Source organism: Vigna unguiculata, chromosome 5 (assembly GCF_004118075.2).
Source record: "Vigna unguiculata cultivar IT97K-499-35 chromosome 5, ASM411807v1, whole genome shotgun sequence".
Lineage (NCBI taxonomy): Eukaryota > Viridiplantae > Streptophyta > Magnoliopsida > Fabales > Fabaceae > Vigna > Vigna unguiculata.
The window spans coordinates 3677010-3697125 of record NC_040283.1 but is presented as its reverse complement, the minus strand read 5'-3'; the positions used below and the strand labels follow the sequence as shown (position 1 = coordinate 3697125).

Below are 20116 nucleotides of genomic sequence, written 5' to 3'. Positions count from 1 at the left end.
AGTAGGTGCTTTATATACTCGATTAATCTACTGTATACGCAAAAATATCTAATCACGTGCATTGACCTGTATTAAAAACTGAGAATGTTCAATGAGAGACGCCGGGAGAATTTATTGCAGTGGGCTACGTGGCAACTGTTTCCACAAGAGAATTTATTTCATTGGAACATTTTGATGCCACACGACGCCACTACTACTAATTTATATCGGTGAATGTGTTTTGAAGTCATGATCAAAATTTATAAAATTAGAAAGAAGTTCGAAAATCCCGAAGTCAGCTATGCATTAAAAGTTAAAACTTAATCCTACAATAGTCCTATAACATCCAAACTAAAATGTATTGCAATTAATTAAGCAGTTTTTAAAATATCTGTCTTAACCATACATAATAATAAACACGCAAGTTTTACAGTAAAAGCTGAAAAGTCGCCTAGAAAGTCCATTAAGTATTTTTCTTCTCACAGAAGTTCACATGTTTTAGACTAAAAATAAATAGATTCATAATATGATAAAACAATATAGTGAAAAAAATACAAAAAAAAAGAAAAGAAAAAAAAGGGTCAAATCTTAGGCTAAATTCTAGTAGAAACAAAAGAGATTTAGACACAGATACATAGATCCCAGCTAGCAGGTTTATTGCATATAGAAATATTTACTGTAAAATTCACAACATACAAATTGAATCTTAAGATCTTTAAAACTGAACATATTTCAATCAAAGTAGACTATAAAAATCTTCCTTCTATATTACAGAAGATCTTATCAGCATAAGATTAATTATTTTTATCTCAATCTTCTGAACAGTGGCTGTCTAGTGTCTACAAATGACAACTCAGATGGCGAATGCAGAAAGTCAATAAATTATCCCAACGAACACACAAACTATAACGAGCAATCCGATTAAAATATGAAGACAACACTGTCATGAACTCTGGACTTCTGATTCTGAGCAACACATTCTGAAATCCACATTAAATTCCTGATCTCCTGTTCCCTTAACCTCATATATGCGAAGAACACAGCATAATGAAACTGCAGTATTGACAAAATAGTACAACTTACTAAACAAAAAAAGAAAATTAGCTAACATTAAAATATTAAACTAACCCAATTCAAAACTGTCTGGTTCAGAAGGAAGAGGGAAGAAGGGAGGGATTTTAATGGAGGAGAAGAAAGCGGAAGGAAGGTGGATTTCTTATTTGTTTGGTTGAGAAAGGAGGAGGAAGGCGGATTTTTGTAGAGAAGGGCGGTGGTAGCTTTTTTCTTGTTTGGTTCACAAGGACAGATAATAAATTTTAAAATTAATTTACTTTGAGCATTTTTGGACAAACTTCCTCATAAGACATTTTAGACGAAAAATTAAGAAAAATAAATGAACTTTATAAACTAATATACACTTATGCATAAGTTATGAGATAGTTCCAACAAATTCGCTTACGCCTAACTTAATATTAACTTACGAGAATCTAATTTCATTTTTTCTTCCTATTTTTCTCTCCTAAAATTCCTTAAGCATAAGTTTGACCAAACAAACCCATTTGTATCGTATAATTTGAACTTCAAAACATAAGTAGAGATATTTTAGCAATTATACTTGAAATATTTTTAATATCCTCCCTTCCACTCTAAAGCCTATGTTGGGAGAGAGAAAAAATGAGGGACTTTGTTCGCTTCCCCTCTTAAAAATTAAATCAAACAACAAAAGTTTATATAAACCCTAGAGATATTTTAGCAATTATACTTGAAATGTTTTTAATATCCTCCCTTCCACTCTAAAGCCTATGTTGGTGGAGAGAAAAAATGAGGGACTTTGTTCCCTTCCCCTCCTAAAAATTAAATCAAACAACAAAAGTTTATATAAACCCTTCCCTCCACATTTACCCCCAACCAAACACGATGTGCATTAGCCAAACATTATGATACTCAAAATTGTAAATGAACCTGTTGTTCAAACGCCAAGCAAAGCCTTTTCACCTCCTCCTCATAGAATGCCTTGTCAAGCATCTGACTTTCACCATATGATAGCTTAGCAAAAATAGATTGATAGGGCGGATATTTTTCCATGACAGCACGAACCTACATGAGCAACCAGATATAAGTTTAGGGCCCAAAAGTATTATTAAAAGAAATCGGACAGAAAAATGCTGACAATACTAATGCATTGATGGTTGATCATTTCAGGATAGATTCCAACAGAGAAGGATAAACAACCCATACAAAAGACCCTCCGGAAATTGGTAGCCAAAACCAAGGTGGCAATTTAAAATTACAAATGGAATAAGAAACAATCATAATATATCATTTATGCCTGTATGATAGAAGGTGCTCAAAAAAAGGAAAGCTTCAAAGTGACGTCACCGAAAAACATCTGCAAGGATCAATCAAAGACTCATGGGACAATTTCGCAACATGCTTATGTTGCCTAATCCATACAAATGTTTAAACCAAAGAACACATATATCATTAAAAAATCAAATACCAAAACATCTTTTGGTAAAAAGAACCATATCAACACTAGCAGTACATTCCACTAACTTGGTTATCAATAAAAACAAATCAATTACCCCAAGAAGCACAACCTATCATGGCCTAAGAAAAGTAGAAATTGAATGAAGCAAAACACCTCATACCTACCAACTTGACAACCTAAAACATCATGTCAATCATACGTACCTAAATCCGGTGTCTTAAGTAAATCATACATACCTGATCAATGTCCTCACAGATTGCAAGTTCCTCATGACCATATGGGTATCTGTTTAAAATAAGTCAATCATTACCAAAAGAATCATGCCAAAGGATTATACAAACATTGCTAATGTGTGTACAGAGGGACGGAGAGAGAGAGAGAGAGAGAGAGAGAGCTGGGGTTTAAGAACATACAGCAAACCAAAATTAGAGTACAATTTTCTACGGTCATCTCTTGTCAGCTCAGTACCAATGCTGCACAAAGTAAAAACCATGGATGCCAGTTATACAAGTATCCAGATTAACTAAAAGGCAATTGAAAATCATTTTACTTTTCATATACCTATTTATGGTGATATTCACAGCCCTTCTATCAGCCTCAAAAGCTAGAAGATCAGACATTATCTCAGCTGTGGCACCACCAAGTTTCTGCTCAGGAATAACATTAAGATTGATGAAAATCAGAGACGCAAAAACCGTAACAAGAGAGTACATATATGTAGTGGATAACAAAGTGCCTCAGACCCTTCACCTGACAAAATCTGTAGAAGTCTTCAAGGTATGCCTTATAAAGAGTGTTCCTCATTATTTCAATGTTCATATCATCCAAGTCCTACAGACATAAAGAATATAATAACAACATATCATATCAGTAGAAGTCCAGTTTCACACAACTATTGTGAGCATAAATCTAACAATTAAACTAGTACAAAAGAAACAAGTAACCGTTACATAAACTATAAAGCAACAAGGTATAGATCCCAATATTCCAGCAAACATATAACCAAAAAAAAGGTAGCGTATGAAAGTAGGCCTCATTAGGGAACCGGCACCTTGTTTCCATTAGATTCCCAATCATTTTGTATGATTGTATCGCAGATTCTTCAAAATCTTTATTATCACTATCTATACATTAGGAGATGCAGATCTATATTATTTGCAGTTTCTTCACAGTACTAACTACTAAAATCCTTTAACACTATCACATATCAATTAAATAAAATAAAATAAAAGGGGATAATTGAAAAGATGGTTTACCTCTGATGTAATGCACTCAGAAAAGTACGGAGCTAGAGGAGTGTCAACAAGAACCAACCTGTATAGCTCCCGCATATTCTGAGCAACAGCCAGAGTAGCAATACTGCAACAGAAAGCGGAAAAAAATTAAAAGTCTAACTGCTTACAGTTAACGTATTGAAAACTATATAGAATTTACTTACCTGTCAAACATGCCGAGTGGATGGCATTTTTCTAGTAATTCTTGAACATCTCTCTCATGCAAAGTGCCAGTAACAATCAAAACAACATTGTCTATCATGTGACCATAACTGCAGGAAGAAAACAGAAAGTACATCAGTTTCAACTTTTCCCTTTTCGGTGGAATGATAACAGAAATTGGATCAAAATAAAATGAGCCACAAAAGACTCATCAGCCAGAGGAAATTCTGATCTGAATTAAACTTTTACACAAGGAGGCAGAGCTAATGCCGACACTAGTTGAGTTGCTAACAAGTTACCGTTACGGGAAATAAGACTACTTGAATGATTCAAATTTAAGCCTCCTCTAGCTCAACCTATATAATATTATCACTATAAAGATGACATGACAGCGTAAATCCGTAAATACAAAGAGACGACAAACAGAGAAGGGAAAAGATCACATACGTGATATACTCTAAAAAAGTTGACAAGGGTTCTGTGGCTTGGCATAGCATGTTCTTGTAATCATCAACCAGCTTAAGAGTACACTTCTCTACAATCGTGGTGGTATGCAGTGGAGAAGGTTCTGCAATAGTTACTCATCAGCCATCAGTATATAACAATAATCAGAATTATATCTTGTCAGCTAGTAAACACCATTTCGCTAATACAAAATCAACAGAACGTACACAATTTTTTAACTCAGTAATAAAATAATTTATTTACGCAGGAAGCAACAGATAACTTTAAAAAATGGATCACTTCAGGGAAAAATATAACACAAGAAACAAACAAGACAACTTATTTTTGTTTCCCGCAAATATCTTCCTTCCATATAGAAGGAAATCCTACTCAAGACACAATCAGGCACTATATGAACACCTCTCGAATTTTCATTAGAGCAATCCTGTCTGAGACACCATCGAGACGTCTCTCCAAACAAGCATTTGAACCTTAGTTCGCCATGTTATGAAGATTAGCCCCTCTACTAAACCCAATCTCATTGGAGAATCACACCAAGGTTCACGACATGAATATATAATGATGAAGTAACACCAATGAAAACTTAAACCAAAAACCTAGATCACAAGCTTTTACGAATCTCCAAATACTAGATTCGGTTATATTACATAACATCTCCTACAAATTTTGAGAAACATTCCTTATCACATATTCACTTCAAATCCACACACGTGTCGAACACAGTTATCGCGATATTGTAGAAGCATTCACTTTCAGGAAAACAGAGATTAGAGAAACACAATAATCACAAGCACACTAATATCCAATAAATAAGTAACTAATGATAAATTGAGATTGGTGATGGATGAGGGAGAGGGCGCGGATTGGAGAAAACGCACCGTTTTGTAGGTAAGGGCCGTACTCGGTGGCGGAGAGGTGCATCTTGATGTCGTCGAGGGTTTCGCATTGGCAAAGGTTGTTGTAATCGGCGGTCGTGAGGAGACCGGCACGGTGGCCGCGGACGATAGCTTCGAGAAACCCACCATGGATGTTGAAAGTGAGAGCTTCGAATCCGTACATCTCGGATCGGATCTAATGTGCGTCGCGGATCTCGAATTGGTTGAAGGAAAGGGAACCAGATAAAGGATGAGAAGCTCCTCCTTCGGGAAATTTCTGCAAGGAGATGAATGAATGAATAATATTTCTGAGAAATATCAACAAATTGTATTCCCTCTTTTTTTATTTCTTTTATTTAATTAATTAATGGTTTGAACAGTGCAGTGTGTTTTGCACTTTTACATTGAGAAAATAAATTGTGAAAAACATATATTCACAAACTAACAATAAACGGTAAAATCATGGTTTTATAAAGATTCAAGGTAGTAAGAATTGAACTAATTTCAATAAAGTATTTCTTTTATTCTTTTAATACATCATAATCCTAAACAGCATTCATAACAAATTTAAAGTCATACACGTAAATAGGGATGGCAACGGGGCGGGGCGGGTACGGGTATCATGATCTCATCCCCATAATAAAAATTCATCCTCATCCCCATCCTCAAACCCAACGGGTATACAACTTTTGACAAATCCCCATCCCCACCGGGTAACGGGTATTTTCTTATACCCATACCCATTTTTTTATTGTTACATATATCAATTAAATATTTTTTATAAAAAAAATTTAAAAATCACACCAACGGAATCATGATACTATCAAAATATTCAATATTAAAATAACATACTCTTTTTGATTTTCATGATGTCAAATATTAAGAAAAATATTATAATAGTATAAATCTCAAATTAAAGTATCAAATAACAACTAAATAAAATTCAAATAATTATATAAAAGCTAAAAAATTACACATTACTAAAATTTTATAATAACCAAAATATTTATTAATTTTACAAATGATCAGTGGTTTCATTTGCATTCGATCCACCTACACATAGAAAAAAAATGAAAAATTAGATATGATATAATAATTGAAATTGAAAATTTTAATTACTAGAATATAATGTACCTTCTTCATCAGATTCATTTTCACTCATGAGAACATCTTTTCCTTTTAATTTTTTAACACCTACAAACACCAAATGTAGAATATTAGATGAGAATTCACAAAAAATATTAATAAATTTGAGTAACTTACCTAGATGGTTTGAGTTCCATATCCAACTTCTTGTACACATCAAAGCCTCTATAGTAATATGATGAAGTCGACTACGGTGAGAAGTTAATATCTGACCACCAGTACTAAAAGCAGATTCAGAAGCTACAGTTGTTATTGGAATAGCTAAAACATCCCTTGCAATTGCTTGAAGGGTTGGAAACTTTAACCCATTTGTTTTCCACCATGATAGGATATCAAATTCTTGTGTAACCGGCAAATTATCTTCTTCCAAGTAATAATCCAACTCTGTTTTCATAACTGTAGTTCTAGATTTTTTCTTTTTTGCCATAAACTCTAAAAATTCATTCGCATCATTATCAACATCCTTTCCCAACTCCAATGATGTAGCTCTATAAGAAGAAGTTTCATTCTTTTTTGATTGATATTCCAAAACCAAATCATAGCACATTTGACGAATCCTACTAAGTTTCAGATCAAAATCATTACCATACAATTTATAAAAATAATATTCTAACATGTCCATCTTGTACCTTGGATCTAAAACTGAAGCAATTGCCAATATATCATGAATAACACTCCAGTAACTTTCAAATTTCTTTAACATTTGTATTGCCATATTTTGAATGGTTATCTCAGGAGATTTAACCCAATCATTTATTGCAATCTTGATCTCACAAATCTTTGGGAAAAAGATGTTGGCAGTTGGGTATTTGGAGCCAGAAATGATTTCTGTGATGTCATTAAATAATTTTAGCCTTCGACAAACATCCTTTGCAAATTCCCACTACATATCAGTTGGCAAAGAAGTGTATTGAGCTTCACATTGCTTTAACCTAAAAAACACATCCTTATAACATATGGCAATATCAAGCATCTTGTAAGTAGAATTCCATCTAGTTGGGCAATCCAAACTTAACTTTTTAGTGAAAGAAATTCGCAATTGTCTAGCTGTTTCCTCAAATTTTTCCATTCTTTTAGGAGTTGCTGTCCAATATGCTACACTTTCTCGAATTTTTTCCACCCCTTCTTTTAGGACGGCTAACCCTTCTTTCACAATCAAATTAAGGATATGTGCTGAACAACGCATATGAAGCAAAGACCCTTTCTTAATGAGTGTGTCCAACTTCAACTTATCCTTAATTTTTTCAATCATGCTATCATTTGTGCTGCAGTTGTCTAAAGTGATAGTAGACAATTTTGTATCAATATTCCAATTGAACAAACAATCAACTAATACATTGCAAAGTCGATCAGCTGTGTGAGGTGCGGGAACATAAATGAACCTATAAATTAAGCAATATTTTGTAAGACATATAATCTTTCTAGAGGTGCATAAAAAAAATTACTGGACAATTTATAAATTAAAAAAGGTGTACCTCAAAATTATATTTTGCAATGTCCAATTGTCATCAATATAGTGAGCTGTGATAGACATATACCCTTTCTTTTGATTGCTTGCAGTCCACATATCCGATGTAATTGCTATTCTTCCTTTATTTGTATCTATCAACTTCATAACAACTTGTTTTTCATGTTCATAGATGCCGAGTATCTCTTTCTTTATCGTATTTCGTGAAGGAAATTGAAATAATGGTTGAATTGTTGTCACGAATCTAATAAAACCAATATGGTCCACTATTGACAATGGATATTCATGCAATATAATCATTGTTGCAAGTTCCCTCTTGGCATTTTCTTCATTATAAGCTCCACAAGCCAATTCCTTTTTGTCACTTGAAATCTTAGAAAAAAGTGTTTTTTGTCCCCCTTTTCCTTTTGCTAAAGCTTTCTTTTGAATACATATGTTTGTATGATGGTGCAAGTGCTTTGTTCCATTCTTTGTTTCTCCACCAAGGAGTTTCTTGCAATAGTTACATTTAGCTTTGTATTTTCCATCAACTTTTATCTTTTCAAAGTGTTCCCACACAACACTTTTCAATTTCCCTTTCTCAGGCTCTACTTGTGTTGTTGAATGTATTTCATCATGAACTTCTGAAGGTGTTTGCGTAGATGGATTCAATGGAGATTGACTGTCATTATTGGAACTTTGAAAGGGAGTTGGTTGTTGTGAACACTGTGGTGGACTTGGTACCTGCAAATCTTGATCTCCTGTGCTCATTTTCTCTAGAAACTAACATACGTAACAAAAAAAAATCAAACAAAGTAAAAAGGTTAATTTCTTTTTTAACAAAATATAAAAGGAAAACCAATAATCAAGTTTAAAAATATTTCAAATATTTTTTATACTATTAAAAATTTATATTATACCACTTAAACGAAATAGCACAAATAACAAAATTAAATTAATAATAATTCAAATTTAAACATAGATTCTTCATCTTTTGATCTTGAATTAAATTAAGGATTTATGCAATTGAGCACTTAAAATTGAGAATTAAACATTATCATGAAACAAAAAATAAATAATAAATAAAATTATCATAAAGGAGTAAAGATAATTAAATGTGTGACCCAAATTTGAGAATATCCATTTGAACATAACATAACGGGAAAAAAATGTATAATTAAGATTATGATAAAAGGAAAAGTACCTTGAAGATCTGCTTAAACCTTAAAGAACAAGAACAAGCCAAACAATTAAAAGAGAGTAAAAAAGTGTATAACCAAAGTAACAAAAAGAAGAGCTACAAAATAAGAGTCAAACATTTTCATGAAAATAAATAAATAAATAAAGATAATCAAATGTGTAACCTAAAAATTATTTCATAGAATGAAATTGAGGAACACCTATTTGAACATAACCATGTACAGAGAGTAAAAATTATGTAATAAGAAGAAGAAAAATTACCTTCAAAATTAAATCTTGAAAAACAAACCAGACAATTGAGAGAGTAAACAAAGTGTATAACAAAAAACAAAGAGAATGAGAAATATGTTATATATATATATATATATATATTATATTATATTATATTATATATTATATTACTATGTATATATATATATATTATATGTGTGGATATCTTATGTTTATATATATATATATATAATTATTTATATATATTATATTATATTATATATTATATTATTATTACTATGTATATATATTATATGTGTGGATATCTTATGTTTTTATATATATATATATATATATATTTTTTATAGATATATATTTATTTTAAGTATATATTATATTATATTATATAATAATATAAATATAATAATATATATTATATTATTATGTATATATATTATATGTATATGCGTAGATATTTTATGCTTTTATATATATATATATATATATATATATTTCTTTTAAATTTTTATAAATTTGTAATGTTATAAATTTGTTTATAAAAGATCTCATTAGTTAAATGATTAATTTGTTTTATACGTATATATTATATATATTATATTATATTATTATGTATATATATTATATGTATATTATATTATATTATATTATATTATATTATATTATATTACATGTATATGTGTAAATATATATATATATATATATATATATATATATATATATATAAAAGTATATTTTATTTATATGTATATATACTATATTATATTATATTATATTTTATGTGTAAATATATTATTTATTTATATATATTTTTTAGATTATTTAATAAATTATAAATAGTTTAGTAATTTAAGCGGGGACGGGTATTTGGGCGGGTATATATATATCTCCATCCCCATCCCTATCCCCAGTTGAAAATTTCGGGTATTACCCATACCCAAGGCAAAGCGGGGATTCCCCGTCAAAACGGGGACGGGTTCGGGTGATACCCACGGGCACGAGTTTATTTGCCATCTCTACACGTAAATTCTAAAATTTAAAGTGTACTTCAAAGGCCATAAATCATAATATACAAAAAAGGAAAGTAAGTTAGATAAAAAAAAAATCTAATAAATCATATTTGAGTTTAAAAAATTATAATTCTCTTAAAAAAATATATACATATCTTTGTTAATATTTTTTTTTTTAACTTGTTAATCATTGTATGTTTTTTCTAATGAGAATTTATTTCATGGGTTGTATGTTAGTTTGATTAAATATAATCATTTGAAAAGGTTTAGATGAGGTAGTGGATCAATTCCCATTTAATCAATTGAATCAACCAATTCCTTCAATTATGTTTTGATTAGAACAGTACAAGGTTTAATCAGCTTGAATTAATTCAAAATGTTAATATGAAAACTTACTTTAAGAATTTGTTTTTATTTTTTTAATTTAAATAATATGATGTGTAAAAATAGAGTTTTAAAACCGTATACAGACTTTAATATCTCAAATTTGTATTTAATATTTAATATTTTATATAAAACATCATATCAAAAATACATAAAAAATAAAGTTGTTTTTTAATAACAATATATTCATAATAAGTGTCGAATGGTTTAACGAATTTGTTAGTTTTTAAAATATTCTCATAAAACTTATATCACTAAGAAGTTCTAATTAAATGATTACGAAAATAATTTTATAGTGAAAGTACATAGTTATTAAACTGATTTTATAACGATTACTTTAAAAATATGTTTGCAATATTTTTATTGGTATAATTACAACTAATAATTGTATAAAAATTAATTTTATTATTTAAATTGGGATATGAAAACATGAACAAGGTCATCTCTACTTTTTTTTTTCCAAGAAATGTGATAGGTTTATATATATTTTCATATATATATATATGGGTTATGGTTATAGTCATGACATAGTTATGGTCATTGGGAGATTGTGGTTTCATATGGTTATATGACATTAGTCTTACACATATAAGACCTTAGACACCACTTTTACACAAAAATTTTAAGGCAATGTTGCTATGAGTCTTTCTTCTTATATAGTGTTTAACTTTGTCTTTTTTATCTAATGTGAGATTTTGACTCACACTTAAACTATTTCTATCAAAATGAATATAACCATGTTGCATTTTTATGTTTGAAATACTTGTACAAAATAACTTGAATAAGAAAGTTACAATGTGTGAGAAAAAACACTAATATTCCGAAAGAAATCAACATTTGAAAACAATAAATAAAGTAACATTTTAAAAGAAAAAAACATATGATAAAATAAACACCCCCTTTACACTTACGTATTGCATTTGTGAGGATGAACTTTTAATTGATGAAAAAAAAAATACCATTTTTCTTGTGCTTCTCTGTAAAGAAAAAACAGAGAGGAAGCAGATGTAAGGAAACTATGGACACTGCTGCTGCAACCTTATCTCTGTGTCAATGGCCTATTTTTTCTTCTTCTCCTCCTTCTCTGCGTATGCATGTGAGAGTTTCATGCAGAATCCCTCATCTTTCAGCATCCGCAGTTGACAAAACCCTCAGCCAGATCAACAATTCTGGTATCATAGCTTGTCTCAGGGCTAACAGGTTCCTTTTCCTTCTCTGCTTCTATCCTTTTATTATTTTTATGGAACAATTATAAAAAAATGCCAGTGGTCTAGTTTTTTTTAATCAATATTGGGTTTTTTTTTTTCTTATCCTGCTTCCCTATAGCTTTGTCACTGGTGGGGATAACTTGGGCAACTTCTTCTGGGAATTAGCAGATTGCAATAAAAAAATGATTTTTATACGCTTTCAGAAAGAAGGAGCTTGCTACTCTACTTTCCTTTTGATGGGAATGTTGATTCTCAGAAGAGAACTGCATTAATGTTGAAAAAGGTGAAAAATATGGTTTAGATTTAAAGGATATGGATGAGTGGTTACAATTCATGTTGTGTAAAACATGAGGCAGGGATGGCCTACTTGTTGTAGATGAAGTTTGGACATATGGTGTCTATGAGTAGTAGCTTGTTAGGATAAGAAGTGACACCATAAACAAATTTTAACAATTTAGTGCCAAAGTTGAAACAGGATTACTCAGCCTAATTGTTTTGTATCTGTTGTGTAATTTATGTTACTAAATATAGAGGATAAAAGAGTATTACTTTTTCACTTCCTTTTTCTTTGGCACCTATTTTGCTTAGTGAGGTTAATTTTACTGAATGTATTATGTTCTTTTTGATTGTATTGAATTTTTTATTTGCTAGAAAGTACTAGGCTAATTCTCCCAAGGCAGACCATAGTGAATTGTATTGTGTGCCTGTTTATTCTGGCTTACCTTTTATTTTTCACCTATGTATAGTGCAGAAGTGGCCTTGAAAGCTGCAAATGCTGCAATAGCAGGTGGAGTTTCAGTTGTAAGTTTTCTTCTGACGTTCTTTTATTCTGTATTATCAATTTAATTTTAATAAAGAAAACTCAGAGGACAGTTACATGGATCTGTTTTGTCTTGGTTTTGAAATTGATCCTACTAGTTGAATCAGTTTAAATGTTCTTGAGTAGAGGTATGCAAGCCTTGTGACATCTGAAAAGATATGATGTACTCGACTAATTTTTCTCATGATGTGTTTCTCATCATCTATTTCTTTTTACATGTAGTTGGAAATTGTGGTGTCGACTCCAGGTGTGTTTGAGGTTGTTTACCTCAATTTTTGTACTGCCTCACTTGTTTTGTTCTTAGATTTAGAATTCATACGCTTTTCTGGTCTGTGTAGGTTCTGCAGCAGCTTGTGAAGGAGCATCCTACAATGACCCTAGGGGTATGCTTTCATCCTTAAAGTTTCTATCAGTTTATCAGATGGCATCAATGTTCTTTGTTTGGGTGTACATCATGTGAATCTGCCCAGAGTTAAGAAATCTGGAGAACATGTCAATGTCATTGCACTCTCTCAGTTCATTGAATTTTAAGATTGTGTATAGCATCATCACCTAATGGACATGCTGATAGACATGTAAATGACGATTATCACCAAGAACTGCTAATCCTCACTCTAGGATCTTTTTCTTCTCTCTGAAACAAGAGAATAGTTATTTATTCTGTGGATTATTTCTAACAAAACCACAATGTCTTGTAGAATTTTGGAAAAAATATATAAAGTTGATACATTCGAAATTGTTCTAGTGTTGAATCTGTTATTCATGTGGATAACTACCTCTTTGTGACAGCCCCATAATGGTTAAGAGGAATATCTGACCTAGTCCAATCCTCAATCAGTTTAGATGATGTTCATCCTATCTTTCCACTTTTCTTCTAAATTCTAAGTAATATCGTCAAAGTTTACCTAAAGTCTCTAACTTTCTTCTGATTTAGTCTTGTCTAGAACACTAATAAATTGATCTCTCTTGAAAATGCACACAAAATATTATTATAAAATTAGAGATTTCTTTAGTTGCTTGTTGGATATCACTAGCTTGTAAAGGTATCCTTCTGCATTCTAATGATTGTTTTAACATGATGATCAAGACTCTTATCATATATTATATTATTCTACGAAATCACATTTCTCTTCAACAGTTTTCTGAACTGAACAGCTATTGCCCTTAGGTTGGAACTGTTCTCAAGATTGAGGATGCTAAAAGTGCAATCAATGCTGGAGCCAAATTTCTATTGAGTCCTGCAACTGTTAAGGTTTGCAATTATATTTATATATACTTGCATGTCACATAATACCTGTGTGTGGCAAATTTCAGTGTTTACTATTATTATTTTGTTTTTTTGTTTTTTTCTTTTCCCTATTATTATTCTTGTTTGAATTAGCTTGAGAGATTCTTGTCACGTAATACTTACATGTTCACTATTTGCGGACACACTAGAATGTCTAACCATTGTGCATTCTGTTGAAAATTGTTTGTTTGTTATCAGGACATAATGGTAATGGATTACGTTCAGAGTGGTGAAGTTTTATATATTCCGGGTACAATGACTCCAACTGAAGTAAGAGTCAACTTTTAGATTCAAGTCCTTTGCAGATTCATGATAAACTCTTCTATCATTAATATTTCACTGTATGCAATTTTTTCAAGCATTCATTGAGCACTCCTTAGTGATCATTGTGCAATGCAGATATTGTCTGCATGTGATGCAGGGGCTAAAATGGTCAAGGTATGCTTTTCCATCTCCTTTAATGGTTAACATTCATGTCTTTATATTTAGAGCTTCCCCATGTTAATTTATTTTTCTTTTTAATGGTTATAATTCACATCATGATTTCTTATACTTAGGTTTTACCTTGTGATAGATATATCCAGTTTCTGCACTTGGAGGATTTCAGTACATATCAGCACTCAAGAAGACATTTCCTCATGTATCTATGGTTGCTTCCCAGGGAATAACAATAGGTAGTTTTGAAGTTTTCCTGTGTATGAGTACCAACATGAAAATTCTGACCTTTTCATGTTTCATTCTCGAATAATTGATAAATAGGTTTTCTGGTTTTCTTAGAAACACTTCTTTTGATTAACTGTTTATACCAGCTTATGTAACAACTTTAGAAGAACTTTTCTATACCAGCTTTAGATAAATGTGATCACCATAACCTCATCCATGGATGCCTAGTAGCACAACATGCATTTTATTTAGTAGATGAAGTTAATGGCAATGTCATTCGCATAACCATTCAATGTGACTGACTTCATCTGTATTTTGCAGATGCTATTGGTGAATATATTCTGCGTGGAGCATCCTCAGTTGTTTTATCAGATGCCATATTTGATAAAGAGGCAATTGAGCAATTTAATTTTGATAAGATACATAAACTTGCACGTTCTGCTACCTTACTTGGTAACAAAACTGTGAATAGGTAACAATTTGTACATTTTTAAACATCTAATGTTGTTGTTTTCTTACATTTAGCCATAATGGTTGTTTGACATAGTTGTTGCTTATATTTTTTTAATCATTTTGTCAGGATTTGATAGAGCACTGTACTGTTTAAGGTTTTTTGACACAATAAATTTATATCACCTTTTTTAATTAATTTTATTTTTTATTGAGATAAAGAGAGCTTCTAATTTAAAGATAAATTTAGAAAATAATTAGTGCGTCAATCAATACAAGTAGTAAAAAACATTGGTCAATTTGACATTTAAAAAACATAAAACTACATTTATTTTAGAAAGAAGGAGCTCATAACAATTAAGTTAGTATGTTAGAAACATAGTATATCTCTTCATAAGAAAAAACATTCAATAATCATTTTTATTCCGTAAATTATATTTTTTAACAAGGAGAAGGTAACACTCTTCTGTGAACTATATTTCAAAAATCATCTTTGCAATCAGTTAAAAATGTCTCTCTCGATTTTCTCGAGCTGCTCTTTTTATCTTCTGCAGTATATTCAATTTCCTTACACGTTTATTTCTATCCAAAAATAATCTTGTATCATAATTTAATTATTTTTATTATAAATTAAGAATATTATTTTTTAGATTTAAAATATTCATCTATTATGAATTTTTTTCATTATGAAATGTGATTTACAAATTAAAATTGTTATTTACTGTGAACTAGAATTATAATAATATAAAAAAATACTTGTCATGGTACGAATTAAAATATGGAAATATACGAAGACTTTTTAAATTGGCACTGTTCACAGGTTTTCTACATAAGATAAGATTTAAGATAAGATTGATATTTTTATAATTATTATTTTTAGACAATAATATAGTAGTTAATGACTATTATATTATTTGACAATTAAGAGTAACAAAGAGTCGAAAATGGAATAATTAAATATTTAAAGTCTATACTTCTCCTGATCATAAAGGTGTTTATCTTTTTCATTTATGTCTTAGGAAAAACACATTGCGCGTGCTTACGCATCCATCTTTTTTAATTTAAATAATATAATTTTAAAATAAAAATTAAATAATTACAAAAATATATATGTTTTGTTATTTTAAGCGAAGAAATTAGATAATTATATTTAATGAAGAAGTCATACATAATTATAAAAGAAAAAAATAGATCTCCTAAAAGTAATTTCTTTTATATTTAATTTGAATCGGATATGATATGACTGATTAAGTTGAAACTATTAACACTGATAATTTCGATAATTGAACTAGCATCACTAATTTTCATTATTTATATTAATTAATAATTATATTATATTATTAATTTGTTGATATAAATTTTGGTGAATCACAAATTTAGGTAAAAATGTTATGTAATTAGGACAGAATTTAATTTCCTTGGACTACGATGTATTACAGTTAAAGAAAGAATTTAGCAAGATCATTGTCTGTTCTATATAAACATATTTTCTTTTTGTAAATCTAGTTAAGAAAATTATGCAGATTTCAATTACATCAATAAGATGGAGTCCTTTAAAATTTCAAACGATTACACAATTACTTTTAATTTAGTTAAAGTACACTCATATGAGTAATCATAAATTAATATTTAACAATATTATTTTTAATTGGATACTAATGAAAAGAAAATTTCTACATTAGCAAATTAAACTATATTTTGTCAACCAATCACACTGAAATTGGCTCAAGGTTTGGATAAGCACACACAAATCAATCCTATCCAAAATATATTGAAATTATCTCTCCGAATTATTGAATATGGAAATTTAATAATAGAATGAAGAAGGAAATAAATTTTGAGACGTGAAATCTAGTATTGATTCAAGAATAGCAGAAGTCATTTAATTCAATGGAATAGTCTATGTTGTTCATATAATTAACAAACCTTATTTATTTTTTCTTTCTCATGAAGCTAGTTTTTACTTAATAAATTAGTTATTAGTTTATAATTTCATAACTTATAAGATTTAAATTAATAAATTGTAAATATTTAATTAATCTAATTGATAGGTTAGATTACGGTGTAAGATAATATAAAATTATATAATTATATAATTTTTATATATAAATAAAACTTATTTTTAGATAAATATGTTATTATAAAAAATAATTTGATATTTTTTTAAGAAACAATTAATTTTTTAGACAAGTTATTTACTACTGTAAAGTCTTCCACGTCAAACAATGATAATACTTTCTATAAATAATTGTAAATTGCTTACATGAGATTCCTAACATTCTAACTTAAAGTTGTTTAAATTAAGGTTTCAAATTTTGTAAAAACCATTTAAAATATTTAAAAATTGATTATTGACCCAATTTTTTATTTATTAATTTTTTAGTGTATATTTGATAGCAAAGTTCTTACATCTGATAGAATAATCTAAATTTTGAAATACAAAAATTTGATAAATAAAAACTTCACATATTTGTAACTTTTATACCTCAATGCATTCCAAATAAAACTTGAAATAAGTAAAAAAATCTGAAAGCTAATATCCGAAAGAGATTGGAGGTTTAAAATTTTCAATGTTCCTTCATTTAGTACATTTGTTATTATTTAAATATTTTTTAAAGATTTTTTAACATTTTATACATTTAGTTTACATATCTATATACGTATAAAAAATATTTAAAAGATGTTGTGATATTTTTTTATGTCATCAAATATTTATATTTTAGATAATGATGTTCAAAAATGTTTATTTTGTGATTGTCATTTTGCATATTATTGTATTTGTATTTAATGTATACATAATAAGGTTATTACAATTGATATTTTCTTTATTTTAGATTTATAAGCTAAAATCAATTAAATTTAAAAAGAAAAATGTTAATAAACTTTTTAGACCTTACCAAGTTCTACTTAAATTTACTATGTGTAACGCTAAATATTTAATGTTAAAGGTTTTTCTTTTTACTAATGATTATATTTGAACATAAATATTTTTTTTTCAATTTAAATTAATTTTACTTTTAAAAAAATAATATAAATTTTATTATTGAGTCATTTTCAATGTTAGTATTCATTGTTTTTAATTACATGAAAAAGAAATAACACTTTATTGATAATTTTTTTTATCGGTGAGTTTTGCGATGTAGGTGGATATTGTTATAAAGAAAATATGAGATATAATTTGGAGAATATACTTAGATATTAGGATAAAGTTTTGAGAATATGTATAGTTAGAGAAACACTTAGAGATTTTTTACCAAAGATTATATGTAAATTCAAATAAAAGAGAAATAATGATAAGTGAATTTAATAAGTAAGAATAAGATAAACGATAATGAAATTTTGGTTGGAGAAGAAAATGATTTGATTGGAGAATTCTCAATTTTAATCTTTTTATGGAAGAATTACCATGAAAATATGAGTTGATAGTCTACTGTGGATGAATGAGGAATACATGGTATAAGCATTTAAATCGACATATGTAAAGATGCAGGTATTTACAATAGAGAATGATTGATATTATTTAATAGTCTATGAAAGGTTAAAGCTCTTCCTTCGGCGTTTTATTTAGCATGACGCATCATGTCAAATAATGTACCTATCATATGTCAATCTTATGTCAAATAATGTACCTATCATATGTCAATCTTAGACGAATAAGAGTTTCATTGAACAATCATATCTGCATCATAAAAAAATAGGATGAAGACGAATAAGAGTTTCATTGAACAATCATGTCTGTATCATAAAAAAACAGGATGAAAGCACAAGTTATATGTGTGGAACATGTGTAATAGATTGATAGGAGTTTTGAAGTACATCATAACCAGACTTATATCATAATCAGACTTAGGAAAAGTTTTCAACAATTTCATTTATTATAACTCAATTATAAATGGAATAAATTTTGAAAAGCTCTATAGATAACTATCATATGTATCATATGAAAGTACATGGAAACATAAAAATAATGTAGTGTTTAAAAATATCATATTTAATAGAGAAGAATTTTTACAAATATTTATCTAAAACTATCAACTGTTTTTTTTTTTTTACCATTCACTACATAGATATATTCACAATGTTTCTTAAAATAATTTATCATTTAATTGATTAGAATTACTTATTAGTCATTGGAAAAAGTAAATTCCAATCTCAAAATAAAGATTAAGTTATTTTTTGGTATGCATAATAAGTAACTAAGTAATTATACTTGTAATATACTTTATTTGAATCAACCTCAAGACAAATATGTATAGAAAAAAAGGGTGAGCGAAAGAAAGAAGAAAATAATAGATAAATTTAAGTTCCTCTTATTTACAGTGACAAAATGATTAACCTCAAGACAATACACTGTTGTGTTAGTACTACTAAATTGAGTAATTAAGGAATATGTTTTTTTGTTAGATTTTTCTGTACGATTAACTTGTATACTTTATACTATATTTATTTCCACATATTTATATTAATTATTCCTAAGGGTAAATTTGAGTAAGTTAGTATATATTTTTTTAAATTGCAAGAAGAGAGTTAAAGTTAGAGTACAAATTACAACACTTCTAAACCAAACTTAATTCGCATTGAATGCTTTATTTAATAATACAACTGTGAAATATGTTACAGAATTTAATTACAATCAATCAGTATCATAAATGTTTTCTTGATTGGAACGTCTTATATTATTCATTCATATCATAAATAAATAGTCAATTATAAAATAAGATATAAACGGTCAACTTGAAAATGATAAATAATCAGTCACCTGAAAAGTAATAATAAATAAATAGTCAATGTATAAAAAATCATTTTACTTTTGTAAGAAATATTTTAAAAAATATGTCTTTCACTAATTTTACAATAAGAAAATGAAAAAACCTAGAATATAAAATTGCAACACGAGTGGCAAATAAAGGAAAAAGGAGCGTACAAAGAAGTGAATTCCATAGTAGTAGTTATATTTGGATTAGAATCCGCTGTTTGTGCTGCCCACTGAAATTCTTAGATATGGCCCCTGGTTTTCAGTTTTACT

The 20116-nt window shown here is 28.9% G+C and overlaps 2 protein-coding genes across 3 annotated transcripts; one reads left to right on the top strand and one right to left on the bottom strand.

Annotated features, from left to right (window-relative positions):
- Window positions 1-598: 598 nt before the first annotated feature.
- Window positions 599-5555, bottom strand: LOC114185700 (V-type proton ATPase subunit d2). The gene is made up of 10 exons (XM_028073575.1): window positions 5250-5555; window positions 4354-4474; window positions 3909-4016; window positions 3727-3829; window positions 3221-3301; window positions 3032-3117; window positions 2884-2943; window positions 2707-2755; window positions 1942-2076; window positions 599-1032 (listed from the first exon to the last, which is right to left on the bottom strand). The coding sequence occupies exons 1-10, from the start codon at window positions 5428-5430 to the stop codon at window positions 901-903; spliced, it is 1056 nt and encodes a 351-aa protein (XP_027929376.1). The 5' UTR covers window positions 5431-5555; the 3' UTR covers window positions 599-900.
- Window positions 5556-11573: 6018 nt separating this feature from the next.
- On the top strand, window positions 11574-15234 carry LOC114184163 (KHG/KDPG aldolase-like). 2 transcript variants are annotated; one of them, XM_028071426.1, is made up of 9 exons: window positions 11574-11861; window positions 12616-12670; window positions 12912-12947; window positions 13028-13072; window positions 13858-13941; window positions 14176-14247; window positions 14377-14415; window positions 14552-14651; window positions 14962-15234. In XM_028071426.1, the coding sequence occupies exons 1-9, from the start codon at window positions 11605-11607 to the stop codon at window positions 15114-15116; spliced, it is 843 nt and encodes a 280-aa protein (XP_027927227.1). In that variant the 5' UTR covers window positions 11574-11604; the 3' UTR covers window positions 15117-15234. The 2 variants fall into 2 exon arrangements, with proteins under 2 accessions (XP_027927227.1, XP_027927228.1); XM_028071427.1 differs by having other exon boundaries at window positions 14535-14651.
- The last annotated feature ends 4882 nt before the right edge of the window (window positions 15235-20116 follow it).

What these genes read in the sequence shown, in the direction of transcription:
- LOC114185700 (XM_028073575.1), bottom strand. Translation starts at nt 5,430, where the DNA reads ATGTACGGATTCGAAGCTCTCACTTTCAACATCCATGGTGGGTTTCTC. An exon ending in TACTCTAATTTTGGTTTGCT is followed by an intron (nt 2,756 to 2,883) that starts GTATGTTCTTAA and finishes TATTTTAAACAG; the next exon opens with ATACCCATATGGTCATGAGG. An exon ending in TCTGTGAGGACATTGATCAG is followed by an intron (nt 2,077 to 2,706) that starts GTATGTATGATT and finishes TTGCTCATGTAG; the next exon opens with GTTCGTGCTGTCATGGAAAA.
- LOC114184163 (XM_028071426.1), top strand. Translation starts at nt 11,605, where the DNA reads ATGAAAAAAAAAATACCATTTTTCTTGTGCTTCTCTGTAAAGAAAAAA. An exon ending in GCTTGTCTCAGGGCTAACAG is followed by an intron (nt 11,862 to 12,615) that starts GTTCCTTTTCCT and finishes ACCTATGTATAG; the next exon opens with TGCAGAAGTGGCCTTGAAAG. An exon ending in CAGGGGCTAAAATGGTCAAG is followed by an intron (nt 14,416 to 14,551) that starts GTATGCTTTTCC and finishes ACCTTGTGATAG; the next exon opens with ATATATCCAGTTTCTGCACT.